We start from the raw sequence: 27,671 nt of genomic DNA, 5'->3' as shown, positions 1-27,671 counted from the left end.
AAGGACAACAGAACCAGGGCATCTGCCGCTCAGGAGAACCTGTGCTTTCCTGCAGAGTCCAGAACACAAACCGTTCAGCTAAGCATGGTGAGCGGAGGAACTAAGGAAAGGCCCCACTGAAACTGCAAGTGAGACCAGAACCGTTATCACCACCACCATTCAAGACTGTTGTAAAGTCCCAGTCAACTAGATAATCTAAAAAGGAAAAAGCACACTGCCCTGTTATTTATGGAGAGGACTCTACACAGAATTCAGAAAGAAACACTATCAAGAACATTAGCAAAGTTGTCAGGATAAAATCAAGATGAGAACAGTCTTACCGTAACGCAACAGAGACACTGATTTCTAAAGGCAGCACTACAGGGCCATTTGCCGTGTAAGTGTCCAGGAATAAACCCAACAATAGCCATGTAAGAAAATCACAAACGTTTATGCAGAGCATTAAAGAAACTTTAAACAGCAGGTCAGATAAGACTGTGATGTACACAGTATTATAAACCAAGCACACCTGCTTTCTCACAGTTCCAGCACAACCTCCAAATTAAAAAAACTTAATTACTATTGTGTGTATCTGAGGGGAGGACTAACAAACTCCATGGTACTCACTGAGGTCCAAGGATACGTTTGTTCTGGAGACTGAACCAGGCTGCCAGGTTTGTGTGGCAAGCACTTTACCTACTCAAAGTCCCCACAAAAGCTCCTCTTATAGAACAAACTTGCTCCTGAGGTTTGGGTGTCTACAAAACTCAGTCTATAAAAGGAGGAAGAAAAGAGACGGAAGCTCCGCTTCCCAGGCGTGTGAAGCTGTAAAGCTGGGAACAATTAAGACAACAATGTGTTGGGATGATTAAGGCAAGATGACAGTGGGCTGAAGAGACAGCCGGAAAGAGCCTGTGATAGAAGGTGTCCCACAGCATCAGGGGAGGAGTTGTATTAAAGATCAACACGATATTGACATAAGGAAGGCAGATCTCTACCCACTACACACAAGAACACAGTTACGCATGAAGTAAAGAGCTAGACGTAAAGGCTGGGGGTACAGAAGGCTGGGGGTACAGAAGGCTGGGGGTACAGCTCAGTGGCAAGTGCCTGCTGTCAGACAATGACGCCTGGGCTCAGTCTCCAGCAAAAACATAAACGTGAAAAGCAAGCTACACGGGAGAGATAGCCATGATCTTGGGAACTGCTGAGCAAGCAACAAAAGCACCAGACACAGGGCCGGAAACCATGACAATCTAAACCACATTTATATGCGGTATATGAAGAACCTGATCGTCCATTAGGGAGCCTGGCACTAAGAAGGAAGAAAAGCAAACAGACACTTCACAAACAGGGAACAAGTCACTAGTCACTAATGGTGCGTCATTTAAACCGGTGAGATGTCAGTGTCCACAGTCGACAGTGAGGACGGTGAGGACCCTCGGTGCTCCCCACCGGCATCCTCGCCATGCCGAGCACACTCTGGTACCGCAGCATGACTCCAGTAAGTCATGCATCCATCCAAAGATGTGCGAAGACACAGGCAGGACATTCAGGGGCGTCACAACAGCACTGTTTCTCACACTGATCAGTGTAATTGTTAAAACACCTTAAAACGGATATCAGAAAGGCTTTCCTTAAATTTTAGTTGACTAGATTTTTTTTCTTTTTTTTTTTTTTACCTGTAATGCAGCCTGTGTCAGCATTTAGGGGCAGAGAAAGTATTCAGAATGAGTGAAAAAAAAAGCATTATTTTCTTAAAGAAAAAGTTGTGTATTGTTTAAAGTCAAATAATCTCAGATTTGATAATTTAGCAGTTTGAGGCCTTCACTGTAATACTGAACTATGTATATAATGAAGACAGAGATTCAATATATATATATATATGTATGTATATATATTCAACAAACAATCACATATTTCTATAAACATAATTTTTCATTTTACTAAAAAATTATTGATTCCACTTCTAACAATCATTTGATAGTAATGCCATTAAAACAAGCTAGTCATCAAAATACCATGCTGTACACCATAAACACAAAGAACCAGGCAAAGAAGTCACAGCTGTAACCCCAGAACTCAGGAGGCTGGGGCAGACAGATCAGGAGTTCAAGGCCTGTTTGAGACACAAAGAAAGACTCTTGGGAAGAGAGAGGGACAGCAGGAGAAAGAGAGCAAGTCATGAAGACCTGAAGCTGGGATGGTAACACACGCCTATAATCCCAGGCACACAGCAGGCAGGAGTAGAAGGGCCATGCGCTTGAAGCTAGGCTGGGCAATATAGAAAGATCATGTCTTTGTTTGAAACAGGGTCTCTCTGTGTAGTCCTGGATGTCCTGGAACTCCCTCTCTAGACTCAGGCTGGCCTGGAACTCAGAAATCTGCCTGCCTCTGCCTCCTGAACGCTGGGATTAAAGGCATGTGCCACCACCACCCGGTTTGAAAGATCGCATCTTTAAACAAAAGAAAACATGCCACTGGCTTCATCCTATGACAACTAAAAGTAACTGATTAATGACGACTTCAGAAAAAACTCTTTCCTTTTCTGAATGTCATTTATTTCTCTTTGAGCATGAATAACCCATTAATTATGTTTTGCTTACACTTGCAACTGATTTTGCTTTCATGTTTTTCCATTCACATCTTCTATGTCAGATCCAATCTGAGCAATCTGTCATCAAAGATGCCTGGATTCCTTATTATCAAAAGGGCAGATTTCTCACAGCATGCAGGAGTTTTATATAGTATTCAATCCCTAATTTGCCTTGTATGCTCGATTATAGCACAAATACATCTCAGTCTATCTAAGATAAAGTACTATTAGGCTATGCTCCAAACATGACAAGCTCAATTCCTACATGAAGAGATAAATATAAATTCACTAGTGAATTCTCATTTTAAAAACATTTGTCAAAAAAATAGTTTAACTAGGCTTAGTCAATTCAACAAACAACGAGGGTTCAGAAGAAGGTGCTAAGCAGCTCTGGGGTGACGGGGGGGGGGGGCGGTGGGGGAGGGAGGGGGAGAGGGAGGGAGAGGGAGGGGGAGGGAGAGGGAAAAGGGGAGAGGGAGAGGGAGGAAGAAGGGGAGAGGAAGGAAGAGGGAGAGGGGGAGGGAAAGAGGGAGGGGGAGAGGAAGGAGGAGGGAGAGGGGAAGGGGGAGGGAGGGGGAGAGGGAGGGAGAGGGAGAGGGGAAGGGGAGGGGGAGAGGGAGGGGGAGAGGGAGAAAGGGGGAGAGGGAGAGAGAGAGAGATGGGGGAAGAGAGACAGGAAGGAGGAGAAGGGATATGCACACATTCTCTGTATGTCTCTGTCTCTCTCTTGCTCACTCACATGCACACACACATGCGCACACAACACACACACGCACACACACTTTGGCAGGAGGCTGTTAGTATCCTAAATGAAACCATGAATAATACTGAAAATTTTAACAAGGGGCAACCTTTAGTTAATCTCCTGACAGGTTAAGAATATTTATAAACTGGTTCAAGACCTCAGCCTGCAACTGTTCTGATCCGAAGAGATAACGAAATGGACATGTTACCATCTAAAACGCTTCACCTTTCACAAGAAGGATTTACTGGAATGAGCAACGGAAGGGTTCTGAGTAACACGGCTAGCCTGCACACTAACGTCCCAGGGAAGGGAAACTGTTCTAACGCTCTTGCTCGTGTACCTTCTGCTGGATCGTAGAGTGTTTTTGCTCCATCTCTCTTTTCTCCTTTGCTGCATCCACAACCAGTCGATCCAACTGAAGGAAAGAAGAAAATTGTAGACTTAAAATTTAAAGAAACAAGGGATTTTTAAAAAAATCATATTCCAAGTCATATTATACATAAGCATGAATCACATGATTAAAGTTAACCTAAAACAGCATTTTTGGCTAAACATTCAAGTAGAAGTTCACAGTTTTGTAGTATTAAATCTTTTTTGAGACAGCCTGTATCTTAGGGGAAAAGACTTCCAAGCAGGGGGCCTTATCTTGAGCACTGCATCCTCCAAGGACAAGACTTGAACCTACAGTGCCTGATGTTACAGCAGAAAGCTGTAGACAAAGTAAAAACAAAACAAGCACACATATAAAAACATGACTTTTTTATCCCCTTCTCAACAATACCAAAAGGCAGTGCAGCTAAACTAAATAGAGCAAAAGTCATACGTGCACATCACCAGCTGCATCCATCACCAGCCACACACCATGTTTCCAACTTGTCTTCCTCATGTGATAATCAAATCTAAAAGGAAGGACTGGAGAGATGGCTCAGTGGTTAAGAGCACTGACTGCTCTTCCAGAGGTTCTGAGTTCAATTCCCAGCAACCACATGGTGGCTCACAACCATCTGAAATGGGATCTGATGCCAAATAAATAAATGACAGCTTAAAGGGGTGAGGTAGGAGCAGTAGTGAGCCCAGGAATTAAGACCAGACTGGTCAACACAGTAAGGCCCTGCCTCTGAAAGGTTAAATTAAGTAAAATAATAAAAGAATATTTAAAAAAAGAATATTAATCCCATAGTTCTGGAGTTATTACCTACTAACTCAGCTACTACAAGATCATCCTAACTAGCCACATCTCAACAGAGCACCACAGAAAGTAAAGGGTGGCCTGAACACAGAAGGGGCTGACTTCCCAGCAGGCTGAACCACAAGTCTTAGCTGCTTGTTTCTACATCATCTTGCCCCTCTCCAGGGGTATAAAAGCTTAGCTTGTCTGGTTATCTACTTTCTCTTCTTCCCTGACACTGTGAAACACCCCACACCTAATTCAACCAGATCACTCTGTGACATCAAACCTGTCATCCCCAGGTTTCCTAGCAATGAGTAACTAAGCACAGGATGTACAGTTTCTAGGAACTGTCCTGCATCAGACAAGATGTGCCTTTCTCTTCCCTTCCCTCCCTCTGATAGCTGGGATTTGGGAATGACAGCTAAGGTGGACAAGTCACTTTAAACCATGAGGCTAACTTGAAAGACACAATAAGCCTAGGCATGTGATACAAGGGCCATGAGACTGTGCTTCTGACCTTACATAAAAGACCTTACTGTCCCCCACACACTTTGATCATCAGATGGTATTCCCATTCCATTCTTACCTTTCCTCCATTTCCCTAAATTCTATTTTTTCTTTATCCTTCACCTCAAAAAAATATACTGGGAAAGCAAAACTTACAGATTAATCCTATTGTGTCTCAAGTAAGGTGGTTCAACGCTCAACAAAAAATACTGTCTGAGGGACTCAGACCACATTATGGTAAGGCACAAGCACAACATGTACAAGGCCCTGGGTTTGAGCCACAGAAAGAAAGAAAGAAAGAAAGAAAGAAAGAAAGAAAGAAAGAAAGAAAGGTAGGAAGGAAGGAAGGAAGGAAGGAAGGAAGGAAGGAAGGAAGGAAGGAGGGAGGAAGAGGGAGGGAGGGAGGGAGGGAAGAAAAAAGAAAAAGAAGTCTTTGTGAAATAATAATGAATACCAAATGGTCTTGGAAGCTCTAGGGTCTTAAGACATTAGACTTTCATTACCCAAGTAGTCAATATAAATTTTTTGAAAATGAAAAAGAGCAAAGTCTTAAATAAAAGAGGACAGTGACTCCATTATTCAAGTAAAGGAATAAATTCTGCTATTTGTACTAAAAAAAGCAGACACACGTATCTCAGCCTGTCTCAGCCCCCCCCCACCCCCATCCCACTGCCAGGATCACAGATGTGTACCACACCTGACAGAGTTGTTTAAGCCTCTTTTCAGTACCCTCGTGTTTAGTACTTAAGACAAGCACTTTTACCTTTAAGTTCATTTTTGGTTTAACATCCAACCCACATGTAAATGTGCTTCAGTGTCAGAGTCCTTATTGGTAAGTAAGAAGCCCAGTTTCCCAGTGTGCTAAGTATCTTTGAAAACATAAACGTCAACCAACAGCACAGAACCAACAGATCCAGTTCAAAAGATTACCTGTGCTCCAAGATCTTTCATGTAGGGCCCAAGCTCACTGAACAGGTCATACCCTTGATGGAAGAAGGCCAGATGTGCGTACATGAAGGACAGCATCTAGGGGAGAGAGGGGTTTCAGATCCACTCCAAGAAGCTTCAGAAAAGGAAGCCTGGGTCCACACAGTATTAAAGACCACTCCACAAGAACCCAAAGCATCAAACCTACTTAAAACTGAGTTTCTTGAAGACTTCACAAATATTTGTAAATGCAAAGAGAATACAATGTCTCTAAGAGTAGTAGTCTGACATTTTAGCAACTGTAGCTGTTTAGACCTAAATAAAATTACATAGGTAACTTATACACTATTCTCAGTAGCATCGCTATCTTACTAGAAATCCTTAAGCACATTATGAAATGTCTATGTGGTCCTTGGAGTATCCTTCCTAAGTAAAAATGAAGTGAAAAGAAAAAACTTCAGAGTCCTCAGGTGCCAGTGAGCTGCAGAGACCCTCAGTTGTTCATTTTCTTAAAAACCATAAACCAATGGAGTCAACATAGACTTTTTTAAAAAAAAAACCATTTATTTGCTTGTTTGCGTGTTGTGTGTACACATATTCACAGATGCCTGGGGACTGTGGAGGTCAGAGGGCAGCCTGCAGGAAGGAGTCAGTTCTCTGCCACTGGACTCAGGACACCAGGCTCCGCAGCCAGTGTCTTCATCTGCTGAGCCACCTTGGTGGCCCTGGAAATGTCCTTATATTTATTCCACAGATCCAAAATTGACATTAAGGATTGGGGAGGGGGTCCCCAGCTATATTTTGTTAATCCACAAAAGAAAAGCCACCCTTGCTTTTATTAGTTAATTTTACATGAGAAGGAATTATATAATTAAATGTATACAAAGAATCTCTTAAGACCTGTTTTATTTTTAGTAAGAACAGACATCTGTCTAATTTTCCGAAAACTAAAAGTAGGCTATAAGGTTGTTAACACTAAAGAATCCTCTAAAAAATGGTTTTCAAAATAAAAATCAGTTAAATAAAATTCAAAGATTAATGATAAAAACTCAACTCATATAAAAATTACTACAGTGTTAGAAAATGGTAATAATAGTTATACAACTGTGGGAAAAGATTTTTTAAAACCACTGAATTATAAAAAGGAAGAATTAATGATTATATAAAGATGTAAAACATATGTATACATCAAAATACATACTAAGCATATCAAGGAAGAAATGATAAGCCAGGAAACACAGTAAAGGATCAGCGATCTGAATCCCCAAAGTTGCCACAAATCACTACAAGAAATGAAGGTTTCCTAAGTAGCCAGGAAAATGTATGAAAAAAAAACGATCAAACGCTTTACTAACAAAACGCAAATTCAACAAGGAAATCTCATTTTCTGCCTGTCACACACTGGGCAAGGTGAGGAGGCAGAGCTCTAGCACTCACAGCTGTAAAGTCAGTAGAGAGATGGCTATCTCACAAACTGTCGGCGAAAACAGTTGATAAGCCTTGAAATTGGTAGTATTTTTAAAAAGCCTTCTTTCTCCACATTTGAAAACTTTGACTGGAGATGGCCACTGATCCTGACACACTGAGTTCAAGCCCCTGCCCCCCACAGTGGAAAAGAGAACCTACTTCCACAAATTGTCCTCTGACCCCCACATGGCCACCACAGGGGATACGCCTAAAAAAATAAGTAAACAAATAAATACAATACCTCTTTATTTAAGTAATCTCTTGTTTATAAACGCAAATAAAGCAATAATCAGGTTTTTATTAGGATGATCACTACGATGAGATGCTTTTAATGTAAAAAGCATGAAGAATTGCTTAAATATCCATTAAGGATGATAAACTGTAGTATACTCAAGGCTAGCTAATTTGGATCTACAAATTTTACATCTGTTTGTAGATGGCTCATAAGCCAAGAATTGCCTTTATCCTTTTAGAGGATGAAATAAAAAAATTAAAACATAAACATTAATTTGAAAATTATATGGAATTTAAACTTCTGTGCTCACACATCAAGTTTTACTGAACCCAGCCAAGCCCAATTATCTGCTTATGCACAGGCAGGTCCTCAGTATGGGCAGGTAGGTCCTCAGTATGGGCAGGCAGGTCCTCAGTACAGGGACAAGGTGAGCGAAGACAGAGGCCACAGGGCTACAGACCTCACTGTGTTTACCAGCTGGCCCTTTATTTCCTGTTTATTCAAGTGGCAGAGTTCCAGCTGCCCACAGAGGCCATGGTAGGACATACTGTCTTCATCACTGGCTGCCTGGAAAACACGGCTGGGGGAGAGGTGACACCTGGTATAAAGCAAGTGCTAGGCACCACAGAGTCAGGCACAGCATTAGGCCAGAGCAAGGTGGACACAAGGCCTAAGCAGCAAGAACAGCAACTGGAAAGGAAACTGTTCCAGCTTAACTAAGAGAAATCCTCCCGAAGGTTCTAAATGAGAAAGAGCACTGTCACAGCACACCCTCCTCATTTCCTTGTCAAAGAGCAAGTAAAATCTCATTGTCCCTCAGATTACAAAGGCCCAGAGAGGGGGCTGGAGAGATGGCTCAGCAGTTAAGAGCACTGGCTGTTCTTCTAGAGGACCGAGTTCCATTTCCAACATCCATAAGGCAGTGCACAACTGTCTAACTCCTGATCCAGGGGCTCAGACTCACACATGCAGGCAAAACACCAATATTCATGAAATAAAAAATAAAAAGCACATGAGTTGAATCTTAAAAAAAAAAATCCAAAGAAAAAAGGGACGAACCCAGCAATCTTACATTTTTTTGTGACTACAAAGAAAGAGAAGGCCAAAACCTAAGTCGGGGGGCCTCTTCAAGCCACAGGACTGACACAAGTCTTCAAGCTCAAACATTCTAAATGCCTAACCACCACATACAACCATAGAGAAACATGTAACTTTGAAAGACACGTTGTAGACAATTTCTAAAAGCCAGGGCTAGAGACATGGCTCAGCAGTTAAGAGCAACTTTGCAGAGGACTTGGGTTCAGTTCTCAGCACCCACATGGCAGCTCACAACAGTCCGACAGCAACTTCCGTTCCAGGGGATCTGACGCCCTCTTCTGGCATACATGTAGTACATATGCATGTGCGCAAAACACTCATATATATAAAATAAATAAGTCTAAAATAAAAATGAAAAGAAAGCTTGGGGCCAGACAGATGGCTTAGTGGTTAAAAGCATCACTGCTCATCTGAAGGTCCTGAGTTCAATTCCCAGCACCCACATGGCAGCTCACAACTGTCTAATGCCATCTTCTGGTGTGCAAATGTACATGCAAACAAAGTACTCATATACATTAAATAAATAAATAAATCTGTAAAGAAGAAACTCTCTAAAAGCAAATGCAATTAAAGAGAAAAGTCAAGGTGGCAATCATATTTAATAAGTTTCAAAACAATCCTGAAATAATCTCACTGGTTCCAGCCATCACTTCTAGCTACTTTCAAAAAGTGTTAGGTATCTAGACCACATGAACTATTACATTGGAATAACAGAGTGGAGAGCACACAGTAGGTCTGCCTTTGTGAAGCAGCCATAGGTTAGCAGAGCAGACACAGGAACAGCTGTACCTTGAAGCAGATGGCCCAGGAAAGAGAAATGGGAGCTAAGAGCCAGAGCTCCTGGACAGGGTGTCACTACGGGGGCCAGACAGACAGACAGACAGGCACAGTTAGCAGCATTCATTAATAACTTACAGATTTCAGGATTTCTGATCTCCTTTTTGATTGAAGCACATTAATCTAAGGGAAGATACACTTGGTTAGTCATTCACGAATTACACTAACGCAGAATATGAGATTCTAAACATGCCTGTCGTAACGATCCCAAAATAAAGCAAGACAGAGCTGGTGTTCTTCTGGCTTAAAGGAGTTCTGACAAGCATACCAATGAGTTCAGCCACACTCGCACTCCGTGAAAACACTGGTCCTTCAGACTACAGCACCCTCATGGAGCTGCTGACACCTGAGTGTGCAACTTAGCCTCTTCCTCCAGCCTCCTCATCTAACTGAACATCAAGGTTCAACCACAGCCTCCATGCAAATCCTCACCACTTACCACTTTCCATCTTCTCTGGACTGCCTGTTTCCCTTCTTGGCTTCCTACAGTCCCTTCTCCACACAGGTGCCAGAGTGATTTTCAAATATAAATGAGATATTATCTCTAGTTTTAAATCTGCAATCTCCTACCATCCCCATACAGGCCCACTGTGCCACCCTCTGTTACTCTGCCCTGAATGTGTTCCCAACAGCACTCATCACTGTCTCACAGGTGCCTTTGTACTGGCTGGTCCGCCTCCAAGTCTGGAGGCTCTGCCCTCATGATTTAGAACTAGTATTCAGTATTCAAGTCTTCAACTGACCATGTCTAACCCAGTGCTGACTCGACTGACTCACTATCTAGCATAACCAATCCTACTTACTGACAGCATATATAATTACTTCTATTTGTTTTTGTTTATTTGTTTGTTTGTTTGTTTAAACAGGGTTTCACCAGGTAGCCTGGGTATCCTAGAACTCACTTTGTAGACCAGGCTACCTCAAACTCGCATGGATGCCCCTGCTTCTGCCTCCCCAGTGCTTACTATGTGTTTTCTTCCTCTGTCTTTTCCCTAGCTAAAGTACAAGGTCTGTGAGATCAGGAGCTTATTCTCAGTCCGGCCCCAGAGCAGAGCAGTGAGCATGCCATATGTCTGTTAAAGTAATGGACTTAAGGATTTTAACTATGATTGATTATGAGGTTTCTCAGGCGTAGGGTTGAAGCTCAGTTGGCAGAATGTTTGCCTACAAGCTCAGAGCCCTGGATTAGATCCCCGGCACTGCCCAAACCAGGAGTCAGGGTCCATGTCTACAATCCCAGCACTTGGGAACAGAGGCAGGAGGATATGGGTTCAAGGTTATCCTTGGCTACACAGTGAGCTGGAGTAGGAAGGAATGCCTTTAACAGGATCTTTTGGAATTGTAGAAATTCCTAACAAGTATTTTCATCTGTTCTTTTAAAAAAAGCTTATTTACTTAAAATGATGATGCAAAAGAAGCTCTTCACGATTTGTTAAGATTGCCAAAAGATTACAGAACATTTTCCAAATGTCTTCTTCCTGAACTCTTGATCTATAAGGGAATTTTAAAACAGTCTTAAAAACAAGAACAGACCAAGAAAAATCTAAATCCAACTCTCTTCCTTATCACTGGTTTCTTTTGCGTGTCTGCTTGAGTCTGCTCAGCTCTGAGGAGCACAGGGAACCCCTCCCTTGCCCCTCCACCTCCCCCCACGCCATGAGGAGCCCAGGCTGTGGGGAGCCACTGCTCAGACTTCAGCCTTCCTTCAGTTTTTTCCCTCTCTATTTAGAAATTTAAAGAAAGTAAAAATTCAAACTCAAGGAGGAGGGTAAATTCAAATACATACAGAAACTGAGATGCTTCACACTTTGGGTGTTTGTTAGCTTTTATTCTCTAAAACAGCCACTTTTGCCAAAAAATAAAATGATCCAAGAATTCCCATGAGAGATATTACATAAAATCATAGTTAGAAGGGAGTAAGCACGGAGACCATCTTAGTACTGTCAGATGACCTCTTAGGAAATACATAATTACTACGTTTAAGTTTGAAAATAATGGCTATTTTAGCTAAACAGCATTACACATAAAATCCATACATTACATCATTCACTCTTTTAAAAAAAAAAATCATGTACTTCCTATTTTCCAACCACCGGATAAAAGCTAGAGACATATTCTATTCTAGGAATATAGGACTCAGACTATGAGTGTGTGACATGCAAGCATGAGGACCTGAGTTCAATACCCAGAACCCCGGTGAAAAAAAGCTAGCATGTTAGCACATGTTTAAAATCTCTGCTCTGGAGAAGGAAAGATCTTGGAGAGCAAAATCCCTGGGGCTTGCCAGTTAGCCAACCTAGCCTACCTCCAGGCATGTGTCAAAAGATAGATAGATAGATAGATAGATAGATAGATAGATAGATAGATAGATAGATAGATAGATAGGCAGGTAGACAGACAGACAGACAGACAGACAGACGGACATCTCCATGGCAAACAAGTTTGCCCTCTTTCTGCCTCCATATGTTCAGTGTGCATACGCATTACAGTAACTTAGAAATAAAGAAACAGAAATGTTCAGTCGGTATGTGCTGGCCTTCTACGCACAACAAGCAGAGTTCAATCCCTAGCACTTACACACAAAAAAATGCCAGGCATGGTAAGAGACAGACATAAGGATCCCAGGCACTTGCTGGACAACCAGGCTGTCCTAGTTGGTGAAGGTGGAGAGCACCCCTGAGGATGACATCTGAGGTGCCCATGCAGCCTAACACACATGCACACAACAAGCTAAGTAACACACTTACAGGAAGTGTGAGTGTGGTGTTTCTAAGAAAGAGACAGCAGAGAGACATGGTGGAGATGATGGTCAGTCTGTCTGCAGACATCTGCATGACTCTGACCAAAGGACAGAAAAGGACCTGGAATTCGGGTCAAGAACAGACAGTGTAGAAAGACGGCTTCATGAGATCACTCAAACGCCTTGGACAGAGGTAAGGACTGGAACAGTGTACGGGAGGACAGAGTTCAGACAGAGGTCAGGAGGGCTTTCCAAGATGTCCTGCTGGCTAAACACAATCACTTAAAATGAGGAGACTATATGAACGGAATTCACATTTAAGCTGCCATAGGAGTGAAGAGACTAGGTCACACAGACAACGGAAAAAAAAATGACACATTTTGAAAAATGTGTCTGTGACACATGACAGTAAGGAATCTCTGTGGAAAACAGGTTCTGTCAAAGAATATGAAGTAATGTCCAAGAATCAGGTATGGAACAGAGCCGAGAACAGCCTATAAGGGAGACTGACATAAGCAAAGGTGGAAATATGAAAAGTTGGGAGGAGTCACAGTGGGAGGAGTCACAGTGGGAGGAGCCACAGTGGGAGGACCCACAGTGGGAGGACCCACAGTGGGTGTCTCCTCAGTGAGACAGAAAGGGAGCACAGAAATACAGAGCCGAGTGAGAGGCGCTCGCAGGAGGGCTGCGGGCTCTCTACAGTGGGAAGGGGCATAAACTGAACGAAGCAGCAGACACAGGAAACAGACTGCACCAGTCTATAAGCCTAAGGACAGAAGGAGCATTACTTCTTTAAAAACAAAACAAACAAACAAACCCTTTTTATTTACTGAACAGGAATGTACTAGAAAAAAAAGACTTCAAATTAACTTTCTACTGTTTCTGCTTACATCATTTTTAATCACTAATATATGCATTTCGTGTGTATTACCATGAAGTCAACAACCCTTGAGGGAACTACTGTTGTTTTATAAAGAAACGTGATTCCCTATACTTAAAACTTCTCAGCTCTGAACTGTACAACACATTAAAAGCGTACTACACATGTGCTTACATTCTGTTATGTCCCAGAGTCCCTTGGAAACCTACATTCTCCAGACCAACTACTGGTGGGACACGATCGTTTGCACATGACTGCAGAGTGAGCGTTAACAGCTGTAGGCGTCCACTACAGTAAATGCTCAGAAGGGTGGCAAACGACGGCCTTACAGGGCCCGCAAGACGGCTCCGCGGGAAAAGGCACTGCATCCACCTACTTCCTGAAATCAATCCCTGGGGCTGACATGGTAAAAGAACAAGTTCCCAAACGCTGTCCTCTGACATCCATACATGCGTGTGCACACGTGTGTGCACACACACACACACACAAAGACCAAGTAAATATTTCTATTACTATTTGCATCTCTTAAAAATCCTACTTTCACTGTTCCTGTAGGTCTACCACCTATGTCTAAGTTATGAGATCCTGTCCCAGCTGCACTTGGCTTCCGAGACTCAGTAGGGACCTTCTAGCAACCACTTCTGTATCCATCCTGCATCTGCGCCTGGACGAGGACCTGGGCCCTAAGAGGACGGTCTAACACGAGTCTCTCCCAGTAGTGTTGGTGGAACCAGTACAGCCCTGCCACTGTGCTTGTCTCCAGCCTCCAAAAGGAGTCATCCCTCCAAGGACTCTGAATTTCATCTTCCAAAGCAACCGATGAACTCCAGAAACTCACTAACTTCGGCAGTTAGTGAAGCAGATGCATTAGGACCAAGCGGAGCACTCGTGTGCTGCTCGCAGGCAAAGCAAAGCAAGAGCCTCACTCAGAAAACTGTTTCTCACAGTGCATTTCCTGAGAAGCTTTGGGTTCATGTATAGAAGCACTAATAAAAGTTTTGAACAACTGACAAAAAGACATACATGATCACTGTTGCAAGTAAAAACTAACACCATTTAAACCTGGTGCTCAGATATCAACCAAACTGAAACAGGAACGCTACAGAATAATAAAATATGGGTAAGATATTATAACCCAATAAAATGGAGAAAGAAATCAGAACCAAAGACATCTATAGGTCCACAGTGTGTGTGTGTGTGCGCGTGTGTATGTGTGCGCGCATGTGAAAAAAAAAACATATACAGACAGGTGAAAGTGTTCCCTAAAATGTCATGTTCCCCACTGGAGGTAAAAAAGTATACCTATAGCCCAGCACTCTAAAGATTGAGGCAGGAAGATAGATATCAAATTGAGACTAGTTTAGGCTACACAGTGAGTCTAAGGCTACCCTAGGCTACATAGTGAGTTGAAGACCAGCATAGGCTACACAGTGAATTTAAGGCCAGCCTAAGCTACCTCAAAAGAACACTAAATCAAAGAAAATGTACACCTTATTCATTTCTAGTACAATCACTCAAAGGAGCCTGCTAGAAACCGCTCTGGAGGACGTGAGAAGACGTGGTACCTGCAGGACGTAGTCGAGTGCTATGTGCCGGAAGCACTTTCGTGTGGCCGTGAGAATGTTTGCAGCCTCCTCAACCTCGTGCTGTTTGTTTCTTTGAACTTGGGCATTTTTTACTAGTGCGTTTTCCTTTTCTTCACTGACTTTTTCAAATTGTTTCTTGGCATCTTTGAATTTTCTAAGATCTCTAAAAAATAAAAATTTAGTGAAACTTTCTTCAAAATAACCTTAGAATTAAACCAGTGCCACTTCCCCTCATGTGCTCTGTCAGACACTGGTAGTCACTGCTAGCCCAGCTGAAGCACGCATCCTTCCAAAGGTCCTCGTTGTCACTTACCTGAGAAGCCTGGGCAAAAGAAGTCCAAAGACTTTTGCGACTTGGGAATATTTATACAGACTGAGTTTCCATCTTAATCCAAATCTCAAGATAAGAGCTCAAAAAGCTTCAGATTTTGACTATTTTAGACTTTTTTTTTCTGAGATAGGGTCTCTGTGTAGCCCAGGCTGGCCTTGAACTCACAGAGATCCATCCTCCTGCTTCTGCCTCCCGAGCACTGGGATTGAAGGCGTGTACCACTACAGCCAGCATATTTTAGATTTCTAATTTTCAGCTTGTGGGACTTATCATTCTGCATATATAAATCCTCATAAGGTGAGCTAATGTTTCACTAAGTAAATCTGTATGAGTCAAAATGGAAATGATAACAAATAATATAACAGATAATTTTCTAAAGATAAATTCAATACATGCACATGGTTTAACTATGATACTGTATTTAAAATACCAGTGTATGTAAGACTTTCTGCAGAGAAATACAGATTTGAATGGCCTTTCCTAAAAATTAAAATTCATTTACCTTCTGAACAAATCCTAAGGGTCTGAGAGGTACTTTAAAACATATTTTTGATTTTAAGAAACAATATTCAGAAACCCACATCAGGGGCAAGAAGGGCTGTTAGCTCCAGGCCAGCCTGGGCTATAGAGCAGAATTCTGTCTCAAAACACATTAAAAATTAAAAAATTAAAAAATTAAAAAATTAAAAAATTAAAAGGAAGCAGAAAAAATGATCTCTTGTTAGAAGGAATTAGTCGAACACATAAAGGATAAAAATGAAGTCTTCAAGCACACATGTGCACACGTGTGTACAGAGCCGCGCCCAGGGGAGGCAGAAGGCCTTGTAACAGTCTGAAAGATGAAGCCCGGCTCTGGGCATTCTCAGTCATATAACACCTCCCTGCCACCACTTCTACTAGGAAGCTGACAAAATAAGCTGAAGACAAATGGTTTTTTATTATATATATATATTTTTTTTTTTGGAAACATTCCAAAGTTTTTATGTGTGTATCTAAGAGTTAAAGCATTATGAAGTAAGTTGTAACCACTGCTGTGAGACATTTTTGTAGGATAAAGTCTAACCTATGGACTAGGATGTGGATCTGAGGCAGAGCCCTTGCTTAACACGGAAGTCTGAGGTGGGGGGTGTCCACCCACAGTGCTGTCTGAAAAATCCCAAACCCAAAATTAACTACCACAGCAACAGGTTATGACATTTGACCCTACTCCTGTATTATAATGTCCCTTACTTATCTTTAACACTGTATCCAAATTAACTTGATACTTCATAAACTCTCAGCTCCAAATTGTAGGAGAAAAACTAGATTACTAAAGTGGAAAAGAAGTTTTCCTTAACTTGGAAAGTTTGAACTTACTTTTTTTTTACTTTCAGTTCAATTTTATTTCATATGTAAACACAATACAACTCTTCCAAAGCATCACAGGTAACAAAGCATGACAGGTAACAAAGCATCACAGGTGACAAAGCATCACAGGTGACAAAGCATCACAGGTGACAACATACTCATTTTTGTGGCTCATTCTTATCTATTACATCATCTTCCCTTCAAAGAAAACACCACATCAAGACTAGATAACAGAGCTTCAAACACAGTATTTCAACCACCCTTGGGGCTTTTAAATTTATCTGCATTGAGAAAACTTTCTAGACTCTCATATGTTCAAGGTGAATCTGATTCTCTTATAGACTTGGACGAAATGAAACACATTTTACAAAACAAACATGCCAGTATTTTCAGAAATTTGAGACCCATAATTTTCTTTTAGCATCTTTAGCCACATCCAGGGCCATGCCCCCAAACACCACCCTGCACCACGTCCCCACAGCAGCTGGCTGGTTATTCTTCCACCCACCACCCACCCCCAACCCCACACCACCCTCTTAACTATACAGCTGACTTACTCTTTGACAAAGTTCTGAAGCTGGGCCTTAATTGATCTCTGAGTTTGGTCAAACAGAATCTGAAAGTAAAACATAACATTGAATGTTAGAAAGAAAATGGAATGTAAATACTACATCACCTCACCAACACCTCATTTCTTACTGAAGACCATGAAAGAAAGTGATGAACGAAACTGAAGCCAGTTTTAAGTCAATTCTACGATCCTCAAAAATAACTTGCTTTTCTTCACTACAGCAAAGAAACCAATTTCAATTCTTCTTCAGATTTTGGAAGACAACCCAACAGCAATGCACACCCCTTTCTCCACGCCAGCTGAGACCAGCAGCAGCACTGCCTGACCCCAGCCAGGAGTTTCCACTGGGAAGACTTGGGACGGGAACAATGGATGCATTGAGTTCCAGTCAGCATTACACAGTCCTGTAGGTCAAAGCACAGCTTTGAGTAGAGAGAAGAACAAAATCTCAGTCCTCAGAACCGTGCTTTGTCCAGGTGTTACTGTGCCCCGTACCCCACGCTAATGCCTCACTACAGAAATTTCAAGCACTTTCAGAATTCTGGGTTGGAAATAGAGTGAGATGAACAGAGGCTGGGGAAATAATACACAAAACTGTCCAAATAAACCCTAATGAATAATTCTAATTTTAAATACTACATCTGCCCAATTTGCTTCCAGGAAAAATGATGTTTCATGTATCCTACTAAGCCCGACAAAAGCAAAAGAAAAGAAACTACAGAAATCAAAATGGAGCTAAATAGAAAATTGATAAAGAAAAAATCAATAAAACCAAAGCATGGCTCTTTGAGATTATAAAATTGGTAAATGCAGAGCCAAGGCTGTGACGAGAAAATAGAAAGGGAGCAGGCCCCACGAGGCAATTTCCACAGGACTGCTCAAAAGAGTGTCCCTAACGAGAAGGCAAACGTAACTGCACGTGGATGTCGGGTGGAGTGACTGGATGCAGTCAGTTAACCTTATCTGACTAGTAGCTGCTGCCCTGGGAACCCAGGCTCTGCCGGGAACCAAATGCATCACAGCCAGCTTTACAGGGAAGGGACAGACCCTGCAAGGTGGCCGCTCTAAAGAAGGTGGCTCTCACCAGCCCACTGTCTCTGTAAGGAAGGTGGCTCTCACCAGCCTGTTGTCTCATTTCAATGCCATGCCTATGACACTCTCGTGGTGGGCTCAAAAAAACCTTTTTTCCCTGTCTGAAGGATGAAGACTTATACAAACACATCTATCTAGCCAAAGCGATGAGGGAACTAAAAAGTCACAGGTATTGGCTATTTAGGAGGCCGGGTATGGCCTTACCATAGGTAGATATTGAAAGGATGATAATGTGTGGTCAGGAACCAATTATAAGCCTATAAACTCAACAGAAAAAGAAACACTTTTGGTTTTGAAACACAAAATCTACCAAAGCTCACTAAAAAGGAACCAATAACTAGCATTCTTAGGAAATAAAAGTTGTGATTTAAAACCCCCATTTCTTATAAGGTCAAGCTGGGCTTAGATGGTGCTTAGCTATCCAATCCAATAGCAAATGCTTCCTATTTATCCAAGAGAAAGACTTGGGCTCACAGAAACACCCAGAGGTGTTTCTACAACCACTATAACCACAACGGCTGGAAATGGAAACAACTTGAATGCCCTTCACCATGAAATGCAAAGACATTAAGACGGTAATAAAAGGGAACATCTCATAATGCATACAAACAGATTCATCTCGGCACACTGGGCTGGGTAAATAAATCCTATTCACAACACCTCACAGGCTGTGATTTATATGATATTTAGAGAAAGCCTTAGGTATAGAAAAGAGATCAGCCATTTCCAGGAGAGATGAGAGAGGGCAGCTGAGAGGTGTGAGGAAAGACAGTGTAAAGGTGTGCTGGGGGAGGGGCTGGCAGACGCTGTGTTATCTTGATTTTAGCGACAAGAAACAGACATACACAGTCAAGACCTTCAAAGTTCTATGCCACAGAGATCAGTTTTCATACATTTGAATTAAAAATAACAAAAAATGGACAGAGTGTGCCTTCTTACCAACTCAGTGCAATTTCTTTAAGTACAAAAGATGACATTTCACACACTCACACACACACACACACACACACACACACACACACACACACAAAAGAAATGAAGGAATAGCAACTTAAACCTGATCTTAGCCAAAAGGCCCAGAAGTGCTACCACCAGCACTAAGTACATAAAACAACTGCAGCTTACGCATGTTGGTGGACACAGATGTGATCAATTTTGGAAAGCTGTCCCAAGTTTTGAAGGTTTTGTTCTCTTTAATGATAGTCAATTTTAAGGAATGCAATATGTAAAAGAAATTTTAATATTTAAGATGAACATTTATATTTGATAAAATTATTTTTCTGTATTTTTTCTCTTAGCACACAATTCCTTCCTTATCCAAGAAGTACAAATTCACATGCCATCCTGAAATGAGCCACTACCTAGACATTTCTATACACACAAATGTTTATCTACAAATATGTGTGTGTGCTATATATGTATGCATGTGTGTATTTAACCAGCAACTGTATCAATAATAGCCAAAACTTAAAAAAAAAAAATACAATGGTTAACTGTGTTAAGCAAAATAGGTCCACAATTTTTTAAAGATTTTTTTTTTCCTTTTGAGACAGGGTCTCACTGTGTAGCTCGTGTCCTGGAACTCGCTACATAGACCAGGTTTTCTTCCAAATCAGGGATCTGCCAATCTCTGCCTTCCAGGTGTGTGGGCCACCACACCAAGCACATTTCTTTTCTTTCCTGAGATCTGATGCCCCGGCTGGCCTCCAACTGGATTATAACACTCATTCTACTCCTCTGGGTCACCCAAGTAGCTCTGACTAAAAGGCCACACTACTTCACCTAGAACATCCACAAATTCTGTGGCAGACCTTCATTCTTTTCTCAGGTGGGAGCTGCTGCCTGCTTCTTCCAAACAGTAATAGAGACTTGACAATATTACTTCTGAGACTGGGTCACAGCAGGCCCTTTGCCTTTGTCTTGAGCCACATCTGCAGAGTAACAGACTCTGTGTCATTAGGACACTCATTCAGCCCTGCAGAGAAGGTCCTTGAAGACAGCAGTGGTGGCATACGACTCTGATACCAGCACTCAGGAGGCAAAAGCAGGAAGATCTCTGTGAGTTCCAGGCCAGCCTGGTCTACAGAGTGAGTTCCAGGCAGCCACACACAGTTTCTCTACACAGAAAAACTGTCTTGAAAAAACAAAAAGAGAGGTGTGAGAGAGTGTGGGGAGGGGTCCTAGGTAGAGAACTTGGGCCTCTGGCTAAGAGGGATATGATTAAAAGCCCTTAGAAGTGGACCTGCCAGCCCATGTGAGGACTGCCCCAATACTTAGGCAAGGTCCAATGAAAGACATCAAGTCATCAGGCCAGGGCCACCCAAGTGAGTCTCTCCCAAACTCCTAATTCAGAAAACTGTAAGGTAACAGACGCTTGTTAGCTTACGCCTCTAAGTCCTGGGCTAGTTGGAATACAGTGACAGATAACACAGCCATCAACAAGTGAATGCTATATAAATGATGGTGTATTCACACCACCAGTGTCACTCAGCAATAAGAAGCAGCCAAGCATCATACACACAATATGACCAAGTCTCAAAATAACTGAGTGAAACTTACTAGGACCCCAAAATCAACCAGACTGGTCAGGACCTGACTAGGGATGAGGGTGGAGGACAGAGAAGGAATTACAAAGAAGCAAAAGAAAACTATGGGGGCACAAAATATGTCAAAGCTTACCACAATCTGTAATTATGCAATATGTAAACTAGTCACTGTAAAAAGTGAATGTATACCAAAGGGAAAATGTACTTTGAAACTGTAGCATATCATCCACACTCTTCAAAACACTACACTCCCAAAATAAAAGTGTATACGTATTTGAATAGCCAGGGAAGTATTCCAAGAAAGTCATTAGTGTCACTTGTGTCTTTCTAAAACATGTCACTACGTATTCCAGGCTGGTTGGAGATTCATTATGTTGCCCAGGCTGCCTTCAAGCATGCAGTCTTCCTGCCTCAGCCTCCCAGGCATGCATCACTGCATGTGGCTAGCTCATCCTTTACAGTGAAGGCCAGGCTGCTAATGCATGGGCAACTGAATAAAAGTTGTCTCCTATGCTGATGTCATCTTAATTCCTAGTCACTACTCTATACCCTGCTAAGGTATGCATTTCTTCCCATATACTAAAAGTAAACAGCTACAATAGCCATCAAGAGAAAGCTAAGGCTCACTTCCACTTCTAGAAAGCTAACACTATTGCTGTGAGCAACCATGTACGACAAATGACCAACAAAGGTTTTCTACTAACTATAGGTTGGTCTCACTAAACTACAGTACAGAATACAGGACTTGAGAACCAGTGCTCATACTCAAGCATTTCCCCTTTGGGTGGGGGCCTCATTAAAGCAACACTCTCTCTGCTATACTCAAGGAAAGATGAGAGCTGAGATGCACACCACAGATGGAAGACAAACCACTTCAGAAAGTCAGCAGGGGAAACCAAAACAAGACAGACAAGAAGACAAACCGGCTACAGAGCTACAGGCAGCACTGGCCCTGCTTCCCATCCCCTGCCGTTATTTAGGGGTCAGTGACTGAGACAACGTGTTGTAAAAGCTTTATGATTCCTATTATTCAGGGAACCACATCCCTCCTATCTGAAGACTGTAGACGACACAAAGTCATCATCAGCCTTTCCAGAATTGAGTAAGGGGCAGAGGAAGGCTCTGACCCTGCAGGATCACTGAGTCTTTCAAGCAATCTCATTAGGCTCATAATAAAGAACTATAATCATCAGCAGGCTCTTCTTTGTAACCCTCAGTAGTTAATGGTTCTGTGAATTACTGTTACTCTTGTGATAAAGTAACTGACAAAGCCAGCTTCAAGAGTTTATTTTGACTCCATCACGGCAGGAAAGGCATGGTAGTGGAAGAGAACATAGTTGTGCCAGCAGAAACGGGAGACACTTGGTCACACTGCATCTGCTGTCAGAAAGCAGAAAGACATAAACCGTGGCGTTCAGCTCCATCTCCCCTCTTCCCTTGTATCATTCCTGGACCCCAGCCCGTGGACGGTGCTGTTTACACTCAAGGTGGATCTTCACTCCTTAAGCCCTTACAGACATGCGCACAGGATGCCTCCTATGTGACTGTAGATCCCATGAACGAAACCCAAGCACATCACTTTTAACCCTAACCTTCCACCTCTAGCTTCCTAATTCATCTGCCTCCAGAGGCCCCGCAGACTTACCAGATCCAACACCGTTCGAAAGCCCAATGTCACTCATAAGACTCAGGGCAAGCCTTAACTCTGAGGTATAAAATTAATAAACAACTTAACTATTTCTAATATGTAATGAGACAAGTAAGCACTCTCGCTCTGAAATGGAGAAACTGATCAGACCAAAACCCAGTTGGGGAAACATTAAATTCTGCAGCTGCACATCCAACATCTCAGGCCCTTGGCACCTTTCAGACTCGAATGGCCTTGGGTCACCCTGCTCCTCCAGCTCTCTCTCAGCTTGGTGCCATCCAGTCCCTGCAACTTTCTTCTACTCATACACCAGAGTCCTGGCATCTCCAACCTCCGGGGTCTCCACTGTAATTTAAGGTTCATTTTCAAAAGGACCTTGTTGCATGGACTCCAACCTTGCTTCAGCAGTTTTCTACAATCTTGCAAGATGCTACAACTTCAAACTGGCACCATATAGACAGTGCTGGCAGGCTCTGATATAGTCAGATGTCTCCTACCACATCTGGACCTCTATGTACCTCGGTGGCTGGACATGGAGAAACATACACCTCCCTAGAAGGCTGTTCCCATACAAGGAAGCCCTTCACGTATTCTCGCTCTCTCCTTTTCATTTGGTATTCAGAGCTTTGATGGTGGGGTCTCACTAAGGCTCTTCATCTATTGTCCCAGTATGAAATGTCGGGACATCCTTAACAGTGCTAATGTCTATAACAATCACGGGCTTTCTCCACACTCTGCTTGTCCAGGACTTTAAATTTGCGACACTCCTCACCAAAGTCCGTGTCTTTCACACTCTTCCACTCTGTCTGAGCCGCTCTCGCTGTACACGTAGATGACAGCAATGAGCAGTAACCATGGCACAGCCTGAACGCTGTGCTGCCTTGAAACGTCTGCCTCCAATCCAGTTAGTCCCTGCTCTTTAGCTCGGTCTCACTTCTCAGGACACAGGCAGAGAACAAACAGACTGCTTTCCAAAATGTACATGAATGGCTTCTAGCTCAATTTCCAAGACTCCTGAAGTGGGGGTAGCAGAGGATGTTAGAAAAGTGGAACAAATAAAGATTTGCTTACCCGTTGAAACTTGTAATTCTCGGCAATCTTATGAGCAGTCTTCGATGGCTACATTCCTAGCAGTACTCTGAATGGCCCATTAAGCTCTACTTGCAGGGCTTCTGCAGCCTAAAGTTCTAAGTGCTCCCACACCCCTCCTGCAATCCAGTTCTAAAACCTACCAACCACATGACCAGATTTATCACATCAACAGTCCTGCTTCTTAGAACCTGTTTTCTGTCTTAGTAGCTTTTCTCATCACTGTGACTAAGGTGACTGAGGATGGGAGGGTTTATATTCTGCTACAGCGGGAGGCAAGCCACAGCAAGAGTGGCTCTCACAGGTTGCAGGGATGTGAGGCACATTTGTGATGAGAAAGCAGAGGTCGGATGCTGGTGCTCAGTTTGCGTTTGCCTCTTTAATCTGTCCATGGGAGAGATGCACCTGCATTCAGGGAGTGCACTCCTTCCTTGGTTGAATCTAGAAATGCCTGTACAGACTCTCCAACAGATTTGACTCAAAATCCAATCAATTGTCAATGAAGATTCATTCACTAGTTCAAATTTCAACAGGCTAACAAATGTTTCTTTGGTCTACTTCCTTTGCCCATGCTAATCTGTCTACAGATCTTTTTGTCCCTCTTCTGGCAATGGTTTGCTACTGGGTTAGGTATTAAAATCAAACTGCCGGCAGAGGGCTAAGCATGGTGGCACACACCTGAATTTCCAGCATCTGAAAGGCTGAGACAGAAAGGCCATGAGTTCTAGGCCAGCCTGATCCACCGGACATCTCAGACTCACTAGAAATGCAGAGTCACTGCCCAGCAGACAGCAGCACACCAGTCAGCTGACAGTAAAGAGGAAGCAGAAATGGGAAGATCACAAACACAAGGTAGCCTGGGAATGTAGTGAGCTCTGAGCTAGCCTGGACTATCTGAGACCTGTCAGAAAAGGAGGGAAGGGAAAAGGAGATTAGAAGGGAAAGGAAGGAGGAAAAAGGAAAGGCAAGGGAGGGGAGGAGGGAGGAGGAGAGAGGTGGGGAGGGAGGGAGGGGGAATGCGGGGGAGAGGATCAAAATCCATCTTCAAGTAGCTTGTTTCTACAGTTAAACTGCAGACATAGATGGCCTGAGGCGACTGACAGAAAAAGAGGAAAGACAGACAGATCAGCCACACATTTCTGGATTCTTCATCCTTGCTACCAAAGACTCTCACCTTAACTAGGTAGGTTTGCAAAACTAGCCCATATCTGACTGCACTGAGAACAATCTGCCAACAGCAGCTAACTCACCGACTCATGTCCACTCACTCAAAAAGTGGCCTCTGGTGGGTTTCACGACCCCAGAATGAAGCAAGCAATTAAGAGTTCCACAAGAGCATCAGTCAGCACCCTTCCTCTGTCAAGGGCTATATAGTAAGGAACGGTTTACTCATGACCGTCACAATCATGCAACCTTGTCATGAATACAATACTTAAAGAAATGAGCCAAGGTGTGTTCCAATAAAATATGAACTAGAAATAAAAAATAAAAGCAAGGGACTAAACCTGCCCTGTGAGCCATAGTGGGCTCTAAGAGTCCCTTTCAAACTGGCTGCTGGCCTCTCTGATGACACAGGTATGGAATTGGGGCTGAGGCTCTGCAGGTCCAGCGGGCTCACAGGTGACGCTGGTGTGACTGGCCCAGGACCACTATTTCAGAAGCAGAGTCTCTGACGTACATATGAACTCAGAGACTGCTGGCAGCATACACAGGGCCTGCACAGGTCCAAGCCAGATGGGATCCCAGTGCTACATAAGAGGGAGAAGTGAACACAAGCTTCTCTCACTAACCAAGTTAGCTCCAACTGACAACCACTTGCAAAGAAAAAATTAGTTTTCTCCAATGGAGTCTCACTGGGTATACAAACCTTACTTGTGGCAAGCCCCATGCCCAGCAGCTGAGGGCCAACAGAAACAAATTCATTGGTATTTCTGTAGATTTTTCATCTCGGGCATTTTCTATCTTAGTGCTCTTTTGCTTGTTTATTTTATGGTCTCTCTCTTTCTCTCTCTCTCTCTCTCTCTCTCTCTCTCTCTCTCTCTCTCTGTGCTTCTTTAATTTATACACTGTTTTGTTTGTTTGCCTTTGTCTTTTTGTTTTCTAAGGAGAGAAAGAGAAGGTGTGGGGTTGGAAAGTGGAGAGGCAGAGAGGTAGAGAGGAGCTGGGAAGAGATGAGAGAGGGGAACCATGATCAGAATATACTTATGGAGAAAAAATATTTCCAATTTAAAATATTAAAAAAATAAATTTAAAAAAATCAGGACCTCAAATTTCACTAGTGATTCTTAAAACTGTCCCATGTCAGAATCACCTAGGGTACTTTAAGGTGATCTAAGGTAAGAGTTCTGATATGAGTGTCATAAACGTTGGCCAGATTACTACAGGAAGTTTCCCAACATACATACAACTAAACACCATATATTAGGGTTTAAAACTGTGATCAGCTGTGTACCGACAGCAACCAACAATCTCCGTCTGCAGAAGCAATGTCACTGTACAATCAAGAGTTAGACTTAATTCTCCTATCTTGAATTTGACCTGACTGTGAATCTTGCTTTGGTCAAAAGATTGTAGCCCAAGGGAAGCAATGTGACTTCTAGACCTTGGTCTTAAGAAATAAGAGGTGCTAGACACCCAATCAACTCCAACTGGTCTTAACACCAGACACATTGACCCTCCAGTCACAAGCCACCCAGCCAGACCAAGAGCAGAGGCAAACTGGCCACCTCACGTTCTGCCCGATGAACAAGAGTGCATGTTTCTAAGTTGCCAAGTACTGGATGTCAAATACTGTAAGATACTGTCAGCCATACACAAGACATTGATGTTATGTTTTATAAAAATGTTAAAAGCTGTAAACCACCTGATGCGACTGCGGTTTCCAGCTGCTGGGCTATGAGATGCCATGAGACGACTTCCTCTGCTAACATTCAAAGTTAAAAGACAAATTATTCTTCTGGCGAAGCTATATATCTCATCCCTTTGAGTCTCCATTTTGAATTATCCAAAACTATCAAGGATCTTGGCCCTAACTCGGACTACTGCTTGTCATTATTTCTCAAGTTAGCTCTAACAATGAAGGTATGCACAGTCAACATAATCTTCAGCATGATTGTGCTGTGCTAGATGATTCTGTACAGTAAACTGATCTTTATGTCAGTTGTTGCTTCTTGGCATTTTTAATTGCTTGTGGTGATAGCTAATCAAAGCCTTTCCTGGCAAAATTTCATCCTTTCTTACTTTTAGTTATTGAAAAAGTTAAATATGCAAATTGAACTAAATACACATATTTAATATTTTTAGAAAGAATATAGTTCTACAGAGACTCAAAATCCTTTTTTGAAAACTCTACTTTCTAATCATACATGTAAGTTAACACTAGACTACAGTGAGCTAATACTTTGTTTTATTTACTAATTTTATGTATCAATATAGTTTATTTAAATTATCACATACAGTATGCAGATCCACACAAAAACTATTCCCAACCTCTAAACCTTATAGCATGCATTCGTGCATTTCATTGCTAAGCAGATATATCTCACCACTGATTCTGAATACTGAACAACTTCTCATTAATTACACCCAAAAGACAAATATAATAGTTCAAAATTGTCTCCCTTAACCTAACTCTTTTTATCTCAAAAAGCTATTAAATAAATCAATGGTAATAATGACTCATAATACTTAAATCCAACTGACGATTTTATACCTAAAAGACATATATGTAAATAGATACATATATAGATACATATCCTCTAAGCTTCTGTAACATAAGATAAGAAACGACCTCCTTCCAAGAGACTGGACACACCAGAGCAAGCAACCACTTACGTGATTACTACTACAAGATAAGGCCAAATTAACTCTTAGGACTGCAGAAATTACAGTATGAAATCAGACTATGATATGATAATGTTTTCAGGGCCTAGAGAAATGGCTTGGGGGTTAAGAACACTGGCTGCCTCTCCAGAGGAACCAGGTTTGATTCCCAACACCCACACAGTGATTTACAACCATCTGTAACTCCAGTTCCAGGGGGATCTGATGCTTTCTTCTGACCTTTGTAGGGACCAGGCATGCGCATACATGGAGGCAAAACACTTGGACACATAAAAATAAATACAACTATTTTTTAAGGCAGAAGGCTGTACATGCCAGTTTTTGAAAAAGCTAACTATAACTAAGATAAATATTGAGATATAACTTCAGCTGCAATATAACCAGCCCAACCTTCTCCCTACCCCTCAAAAATGAACAGACTCAAAACAAGAAAATA

The 27,671-nt window shown here is 42.3% G+C and overlaps 1 protein-coding gene across 1 annotated transcript in view; it reads right to left on the bottom strand.

Moving 5' to 3' along the window:
• Acap2 (ArfGAP with coiled-coil, ankyrin repeat and PH domains 2) overlaps window positions 1-27,671 on the bottom strand; it is a 109,174-nt gene that overhangs the window by 36,667 nt on the left and 44,836 nt on the right. Inside the window, exons 5-9 of the mRNA XM_028753803.1 lie at window positions 17,004-17,062; window positions 14,748-14,931; window positions 9,641-9,685; window positions 5,929-6,024; window positions 3,661-3,735 (exon numbers count right to left, since the gene is read on the bottom strand). Of these exons, the coding sequence (XP_028609636.1) occupies window positions 3,661-3,735; window positions 5,929-6,024; window positions 9,641-9,685; window positions 14,748-14,931; window positions 17,004-17,062 (459 nt within the window). The remainder of the gene's footprint in view (window positions 1-3,660; window positions 3,736-5,928; window positions 6,025-9,640; window positions 9,686-14,747; window positions 14,932-17,003; window positions 17,063-27,671) is intronic.

The sequence above is a fragment of the Grammomys surdaster genome, unplaced genomic scaffold (assembly GCF_004785775.1).
Source record: "Grammomys surdaster isolate TR1022 unplaced genomic scaffold, NIH_TR_1.0 125956, whole genome shotgun sequence".
NCBI classification, from domain to species: domain Eukaryota; kingdom Metazoa; phylum Chordata; class Mammalia; order Rodentia; family Muridae; genus Grammomys; species Grammomys surdaster.
The sequence above is the reverse complement of the archived record's forward strand: the minus strand, read 5'-3'. Positions and strand labels throughout refer to the sequence as shown.